The following is an 8858-nucleotide window of genomic DNA, read 5'->3' as shown; positions in this document are numbered from 1 at the left end:
GTGGATTGAAATGGCTTAATTACCTCCTCCCTGTGTAGATCGGTTCTCCTGAGCCTTGCTAATGACCTAATTATTCTTTTCAGGTGTGGTGCAGCAGAGGCACATCTAAAAGTTGCAGGACAGCGGCCCTTGAGGACTGGAGTTTGACACCCCTGAAATACAATTTTACAAAAATCTGCCTTCAAGAAAATGCTTAAAAATAAACAACATAAAAAGGTGCTTAAATGTTAATACCGCAGTTACTGCAGCACATGTTTTCAGCTAATTTACACACAAAAATCAAGCATGACTACCTTCAATTATTGATCTTTTATTTGACCATCAATAAGTGTTGTTATGACAAAAAATTAGATGTTTGCTACAGTTACCTTCATGCAGACAAACAAATGGTAGTTTGGACTTGAAGTCACCAGCAGGCCTTGGTTTATTGTATTTTGTCCACTAACTTCTCTTGGTTGTCCGTCTGTCTGGATTGCATATTCCCCACTGACAACGATGGACCATGATTTGGTCCAACGTCCAATCTCTATAACCATTGCTAACCATTAGGAATGATGATGCACGTAAGCAATAATGAATCCAGCAATGTTGATGGAGGTTCGGTTCCTCCAGAAAAGGGGAGTGCACTTCTGGACAAATGTTGACTGGACCTCTGTTGATTTGTCACTTTAAAGGGTTGAATAATTGTGCAATAACTTATGTTCTATATTTATATTTAATTGCCAATTAGTTAGAAATTAGTTTTGCCCTTGATATGAAAGTGTTTTTTGTGTAATTTTTCTAGCTAAAAAAGCAAAATCACAATTGATTTATAAAAACAATAAAGAGTCCAAAGGAACGTTTTATTGGAACTATGTGGGCCACTCATGTTGCAAACAAATGACAGCACATGAAAGCAATACTAAACTTGCTTCGGAGTGCAAATGAGATAATATTTTATTGACTCCAGCGTGTTTCCTGGCTCTGACCTTTTATTTTGAAAGAGAAACAACTCTATATCCGGTTAGACCTTATTGTCGCGAGCTTGAAGGTTCTCCGTCCGTCGCTGCTGCCAGAAACATTCAGCCGCGCTCCGAGGATGATTTCCGCTCACACACTGTTGCGCCTCCCCGGATAATCCACCGCAGGTCAAAATGTCAACTCCAGTTTTCACCCGTCTTTAGACAAGAAGAAGAAGAAGAAGAAGAAGTGACTTAGAGTTTTATGTTTGTTTTCCTTCCTCGTTGGGGGAAATAGTCATAAAAAAGCGGTGAAGTGGAAAACGCTTGAGAAGTTGCTCATCATTCTCTGAGGTGAGTCTGTTTATTTCTCTTCGTTGATCTGAGACCAGGTCGTTTTTAACGCGCATGATGTGTGCGCAAAATGACCTGCAACTAAAGGTGCATTCAGACTGCGGGTTAGAGAGGTGACAGGCGGAAGGATGAGGGGGCAGCTGTGATATGCTGAGGGAAATCTTGCGTGTAGAAACTGGAAAAACGCGATTCTGAGCAACGTTTATAACCTAGTGTGAGTTTAGATCAGCAGTCATCTTAGTATGATTGTTGTTTATATCTGAACTCAGCTTGACGTCTGTGTCTCCAAATGCAGCAGGCAGGACATGTAATTAGACCTGATGAGTGTGTGCAGAGGTCACTGTGCCTGGAAGCAGGTAACAACCTGCCCTCTCTCTGGTTTCCCCTTCTGTGTGACTGACAGGAAGTGTGACTGGGATGAGAGTGTCTTTCCACTGGAGGGATGCTATACAGCTTCGTGTTTTCAGAAGACACTAAACTTGGAGAGAATCTCCACATTTTCAGATTTCCCAGCTTCTTTTGACAGCAATGTGATGCACGGAGTCAGATTTGGTCCAGATTCCTCAGTCAAAGCACAAGAAGGAACCAGCAGGTGTGAATAAACGAAACCACTAAAGCTCTGAACAATAAGTGAGTGAGTAGAGCGAGTGAAGACCCTGTTATTTTCATCTTCATCATCACAACCTCCAGTGTGACATCACAGGAGTGAGGCAGAGGAGAGCAGGTTGTGACACATTAGTATCTTAGCAACAGACCGCATCCTTTCAGCGTGCCGCCATGAGAACAAAACCGCCTTCATGGACACAGAGGGAGCTGTTTGTTCAAAAAGCTGCGGCAGAATTCAGTCACTTTTATTTCTCATGAGAGGAACTTTTTTAAGATTCTAGAAAAGCGTTTTTACATTAACTTCTTTGTTTTGGCGGCTGACATTGAATGGTTATGTGTGTTTATGTGGTTGTACCTCTTTAGGACCTTTTCATGACCTTTAGGCCTCATGGGGTCAAAAGCCCGGCCTACTGCGGTGGACCGTCATCTTTTAGTTGAAGGTGTGGATTGATGTCAGAGATACTCAGAAATGTTTTTACACAGAAGAACTGAGACCAATACAGTCATCATAAGTGTGCATGAGTTTTAGTTTTCATTATGTTGGTATGTTTCAGTCAAAATGAAATAAACTCTCATGTTGTCCAGGTTGCCCTCCTGTGACCTCAGATCATGGCCTACACACTGGGCGTGGCAGCAGACGGTCGGACCCGCTCCATCGGACCGCAGCACTGCGTCACTCGAGTCGAGCTCTCTGTCACTGCGTCCAACCTGCTGGATCGAGACGTAGCCTCCAAATCGGACCCGTTTTGCGTTCTCTTCCACGAAGTGGATGGAAACTGGGTGGAGGTACGTCACCAGGGAACAGCTGACGGATCTAAGGTTTTACTTTGCAAGGAATTTGTTCTAAATGCATAGACACTTTTCAGATCAGATAAAAAAAGTCGAAAAGATCTGAATCAATATTACTAAACCATTTGACTATATAAATAAACAATCAGGATGTGTTTGTTGACCTAAAGGTTTTGATCCAAACACACGAGGATTTGGCCATCTGGCATCAGTCATGGCCTGCTGAGCCCAGGGAAATGTCGCCAGATTCCTTTATTACGATAGAAAACAAGGGTGGAAGATGTGCTTAAGGTGTAAGCACATCTTTCTGCAATTGACCTTAATTGTAATAAAATAATAAATTGGCTAGAGACGTCTGGATTACTGACTACTCAGATTCCTGGATAATTTTACATATAATGTCCTTGTTAAAGATTAACTGAACCCCAAACTAACATTTTTTAAAGATAAACCGTATGAATGGGTTCTGTCTTTATGTTGCTGTTCATGTTGTGAAAATTTCTTTTAAATTTGTGAAATTCTGTAATATTTTGCCTAAAACTGTCTCAGTGCTGCCCCCTTTGGGTTGAACAGTGGCTACTGCAGTTGGTAGATGTCTATGTGTCACACAGCCCCGGTTCAGATTTAAAACCATTTCACGCCAACACACGCCCCCTGCTGGTGAGTCAGGAGTTGGAATAATGAGCTGATTGGTGCTTCACATGTCACCATTCAAGTCTCCAATAACAGAAAAAAGTTGCTAGAGTTTTCGCCAGTTGATTTTCTTGAATACAAAAAGTAATTGGCTTTTTAAAAAATTTCATGCAAGAGGGGTTTGAGAAGTCGCTAATATAGTGCCAAAGTTGCTAATTTGATCCAGTGTCCTTCTCTGCTTATCCCTACACCTGGCCACGCCCCTTTGCATATATTGGCTCCGCCCACTGGTGGGATTTTTAACAAATTGTCTGGGGGGGGCTATGCTTTCACAGTGGGGTTTAGTTACACTTTGAACTGAAACACTTGACTTAGGCACGGTGACCCTGGTGGTTTGAACATAGATGTTCAAATTTCCTAGTGTATAAACGGGGTAAGGTGAAGGTTTTTGGTGTTTGATGGATTAAACAACACCAGGCAGAAGCAATCAATGTGACTTATGTTTAAAAAACTTTATTTATATTAAACAGTAATGAAGCCACCATAAAAGCAGACAGCGTTTCATGACGTGCTCCATTTGCAACTGTGAGTTTCTGCAGTTCATGGTTGGAAAAGTAAACTAAACCAACCATGTCAGTAACAAACAGTGAAACCACAGAGTTTCAATATTAGTAAAAAGTGACTCGTCTTTCTGCCATGGGAGTGAATGTAGGTCAGCGAGCCACATGGAGCTGCAGTCACTCATGCAGCCTACAGCTGACTGCAGAGACTTCAGTAACATGGTCAAGTCCTTTTTTATCACCTGCTGCTGTTTATAAGTCCAGCCTGAGTGGGAAAGTATTAGTCCTGCTCTCAGAGGTCAGAAATACCAGCTGAGATTTGAGAAAAGTTTCACAAATGCAGCTTAAAACAAAATGGTTCTTATAAATCAAGTTGCTGAGGGGAAACATCTGTTTGCAGAGACGCTGTGAGCCATTCTCCTCCTCAGGCTCTCCACAGATGCTGTTATTTCTATTAATAACCTCTTAGCTGATGGGTTTTCTTTTCTTTCCTTACCTTTTTTCTGTAAATACATCCTGAGCTGAAGAAGCATCAATTGATGCATTAAATTCTCTTTTTTATCTGAAGATTTACAGACACAGAGTCAACAAGAACTCAATATATGGCAAAGTTATGATTATTGCAGTAATGCTTATGCAGTGTGCAAGGATAGTGAGAAACTACAATGACATCAATAAAATCATAAATACTGAGATGACAACAATGAATTTAATGTTTATTTATTATTTATTATGTGGGGTTTATGTTCTCTACTAACCTAAACCAAAAAGACAACAACAGTCTTTAATTATATAGTTTTATGGCAAGTCAGTTATAATGTGGTGTTTAAAAAACAAAACAAAACATTGGTACACTTTCATAGCCAACTATTATCAATTATTCTATCAATTATTTTGATAATTAATCAAGCAATTAGATTTTTAAAAGTGGTAGGGTCAGGGTTGGTATTTTGGTGCAGTTTTGGGTCAATTACTGCTCTAACAGTGTTGCAGTTTAACCAGCAAATGTTTCAAAGTCTGTAAACTTCAGCTACTGATTAATTGATTAATAAAGTAGCTGACGATTTCTTCAATAATCGGTTAATCGCAATTAATCTGATTAATCATTTCAGTGGTACTTGGTGCTGCGTTGCCTATGACTGTGCGCCAGTCAGCAGTTCAACATGGAGATTTCAACTGTCCAAGCTATAAATGTCTTCTGTTTTTCTTTTTATATTGTTAAAATCCCAAATGTGAATACCACATTGCACCAGTTTAGGTACGGTGTGTGTGCGTGTGTGTGTGTGTCTGTGTGGGCTGCAGCTTCAAGGCACCTCTGCAGCAAACAGCTGGTCAACAGGGCAATCTGATTTTTGGGAATGCATGTGTGTGTGTGTGTGTGTACGTAGGCGTGTGCCTTGGGTTGCAGCGCGCTGTCGGTCAGCGGGGCATGTGGCTCCAATGCGAAATTGCCAACGGTTACCAAGGCAACACCGAGGGAAACAAAAAGCTTAGCGCTCCTGTAGTGAGGGCGCGATGGAGGAGGCGAAGCGGGGCCCGCGCCTTTTCTCGGGTTTTATCCGCAGCTCGCCGTTTCTCTCACACTCGCAGCTTTCTCACCTTCTCCGGCTGCCTCCTGTTCGCTTTGTTTTCCTCCCATCGCCTTCCCAAATCCCGTCACCTCTCTATGCCTCATTCTGTCTTCGTTTTGCGTCTATATCCGTCTGCGATAGGAGATAGAGGCACGAGAAGCAGCTGGGTAAACCGAGGGGGAAAAAGTGTGACAAGAGAGGGAGAGAAAACCGGGCGACAAGGCGAGTAAGGGGGAAGGAGACAGCGGGGGTGAAAGACGGAGAGGTGACAACATGAATTAAGATGAAGGTGACAGTAAGTGAGCGAACTGAGCTTGATGGTAACTTGGAGGAAATATTCATCTAAGTTATGCAAATGACAAAACACCCAGTTAACAGTCTGCTCGAGCAATTTCCTAAATCCTGTGATCTTTTTTCTCCTCTCCAAACTCCAAATCCTAATGCTAATCTCCACACGTGTTATGAGCACAGATATAAGCTTGTAACACTGCAAGTGAGAACTCGCATGCAGTGGGATGTTCTGTCACTGAGGTTTAAATCACACATTCACCAGACTGCAAAGTGCACCTTATGGTGGTTCTGTTAACTTTAACTTCTTTAAACCTTTCTGCACCGCAATGCAGATTGAAGAAAGTTTCTTCTTTCTTCCACCACCGTGTTGGAAATAAATCAGTCTGAGTCAGAATGATGTCACTCCACATTTCGTCTATTTAAATGACAGCCTGTGACTGAAACCAAACTGGGTTTGTCCACCAGAGAGCACAAGATGTCCCACTCAGTGTAAGTAGGTCACAGTTCAGGGATCTACATCAAAATCTTCAGGCCGAAATGAAACGGAAACACAAAGAGATTTTGGTGACGCTTTATGTGAGGGGTTGAGCAAAATACTGACATAACAGCTGTCATAAAAATGAATGTTTATGACATGATGTCATGAGGTGTCATTTGGTAAATAAATACACTTTTAATGGATTTGTAATGCAAGTTTTAATGTAACTTTGCAATAAAAGTGTAATTATTTACAGAATAATTTGTGTATTTATGACAACATTCATAACATGAACAGCCATTCAGATAAAGTGTTTCTGAGGTTTTGATGGTGAAGTGGAAAAGCTGTCCTGGCTACAGACTCAAGAAGTGAAACAATCCTCTTGATGTTTTTTGTAACTCTTTTTCATTCACTATTTGTTTTATTGTTGCTCCACATTCATGATGCGTTTGAGTAAATATTAGTGCCCTTCAGCTCCTCTGCATCACTGGTTCTGGTGTCTCTCATCTTTAACTTGAAAATAAGTCAAACAGCTCTGGAATAACTTAAAATGGTCTCTGATTTTACTCCTTATAGCTGTATATTTTTGAGTGCTATGAATCTTGTTCTTTCATTCTTAATGACAACATGTCTCCAAAATTTTAAGCAAAATTTGTATATTTATTTGCAGAAAATGAGAAATGACTTTGCATTAGAATTAAAGGGAAGGACAAACTCTGGTTTGTACTTATTTATTAAACTTTTCCGTAGAATATTTATAGAGTTTGTATGTTCTCCATGTGCATCTGTGGGTTTTTTCCTGCTCTTAATTCCCCTTTTTATGGTTTGCATTTGTTTTACAAACACAGTGATCTACGTTACAGTATTAACTGGAAATAACCAACATTTACTGTACTCCTCTCTTTCTGTACCACGATGCTCCCACCACTCAAAATATACAGAATATGCAGACTTTAACAAAAGGCTGTCATTTGAGAGAATTCACAAAGAAGCACGCTCTTCTCCATGTAAATGTATTTCCTGAAAATATGAATTTGCTCCACAGATTCTCTTTAATTTGATGTTTTGAATGAAGAACACACATCCAGTCAAGTGGTTTGTTGGCTGTTGAGATTTGAATAATTAGCATGAATTAATTTGCATCATTTTAGCTGGATGTGCCACAGTTAAAGCATCAAAAGTCATTTTTAATGAGGATAGTGAAGCGATGAGAGTTCAACTTTCCTGCCTGCAGATATTTTAGTTCTGGCATCTGCAGATTGATTATTTTGGTCAAACGGTAAATATATTATTATTTGATGCCATAGACTTCATGTGAGTTGACTACATTTTAGCTCATTTTATTTTCTTAGTTATGCCTGTAGGTGTTCAAAGTGCGGTCGGGGGGCCATATGCGACCCCTGGGCTGATTCTGTCTGGCCCACAGATGGAGACTTTTTTTCATTTAATTAGAGGAAAAATACTACAAATTAAAATTTTCTATAATGGAAAATATTCAGTACAACACAAAGCATTTGTCTTTTAACAGCCAACCTTTTTCTTTTTTTCTTTTCTAATTTCTAATGTTCATGTTTAGCTTTTTGTTGCAGATTGAAGCACCCAGAGTAATCACACCCATCTCTCCTCTGTTTGTCTGCTTGTAGCTCATAGTCGTCACACCGTATTTTTGTTTGTTTTTGCTCCAGAGCAGAATTCCTGCGTCCGCATGTGTTTATGTGTTTTCCAGTCTTTGGTTGTGTCATATCATAGTAAACATAGGCAGATGAAAGATGAGGTTGACATGAGGACAAAATGCTGCGAGGTTCTGATTCAGCTGCGTAGCCTGGTGAGCCGGGTTCAGATCCGCCGTGACTCAAATCTAAGATGCCCACTGGAGCCGCCGGGCGTCCATGAAGTCCTGGTAATTTACCTCTTTAAGCCGTGAAGCGCAGCCGTTCTCCTCCGCTCTTCATCATCGATGCTCCTCTTGGGCTTCCATAGTTCAGAGTGATGTCAGCATGCCCAGGGCGGCCATCTTGTTTGACAATTTATGTAAATTCCACAATGAAATATAAAGGTCATGCTAAGATTTTCTTTAAAATGAAAATAATCATGATGTCACAAGAATACAGACGAGAATAACGTATTAATTTTACCAGAATAATGTTGTGATATTCTGAGAATGAAATAGAAATTTAATGAGAATAACATGAAAAATACCAAACAAAAAAAATAGTTAAGATTTTTCCTCATTAAAACATCTTTATTCTTTTAATTTCCTGCTAATATAATGACTTTATTCTTATAATTAAACAAATATTCTCATAGTCTGGCCCTACTGCTCCACCATGCAACTCTTGGAAGGGATATTTAAAATCAAAACCACTTTTTGAAAATATTTACTGTTATTTACGAATTTTTTTTTTTTTTTTTAGAAAGGAAAGCAAATAAAAATTGATTAAAATTGGATCTGGTATAAGATCAAATCTGAGAGTGAAGATTTATTTTCTAAGGTGATTGTTGATGTTTTCCACATTGTCATTCTAAGAAAACACTTTTTATTGATATTTTCACACTGATAAGAAACCAGTAATCAAAGTATTTGATCAGCACCACTGCTTTTCTTGTTTTAAGTATTTTTTTTGCTTAACAAATAAAA

The 8858-nt window shown here is 39.7% G+C and overlaps 1 protein-coding gene across 2 annotated transcripts in view; it reads left to right on the top strand.

Moving 5' to 3' along the window:
• Positions 1-1032: 1032 nt before the first annotated feature.
• The window catches only part of cpne2 (copine II), a 38229-nt gene continuing 30403 nt past the window's right edge, over positions 1033-8858 (top strand). The window contains exons 1-2 of one of the 2 annotated variants that reach the window (XM_015017567.1): positions 1033-1292; positions 2484-2684. In XM_015017567.1, coding sequence (XP_014873053.1) covers positions 2508-2684 — 177 coding nt within the window. In that variant the 5' untranslated portion in view covers positions 1033-1292; positions 2484-2507. Of the gene's footprint in view, positions 1293-2282; positions 2339-2483; positions 2685-8858 lie in introns of those variants that run through there. The other variant, XM_015017568.1, reaches the window with a different exon arrangement.

The sequence above is a fragment of the Poecilia latipinna genome, unplaced genomic scaffold (assembly GCF_001443285.1).
Source record: "Poecilia latipinna isolate Pla-1442-1.1 unplaced genomic scaffold, P_latipinna-1.0 Scaffold2161, whole genome shotgun sequence".
Classification (NCBI taxonomy): domain Eukaryota; kingdom Metazoa; phylum Chordata; class Actinopteri; order Cyprinodontiformes; family Poeciliidae; genus Poecilia; species Poecilia latipinna.
The sequence above is the reverse complement of the archived record's forward strand: the minus strand, read 5'-3'. Positions and strand labels throughout refer to the sequence as shown.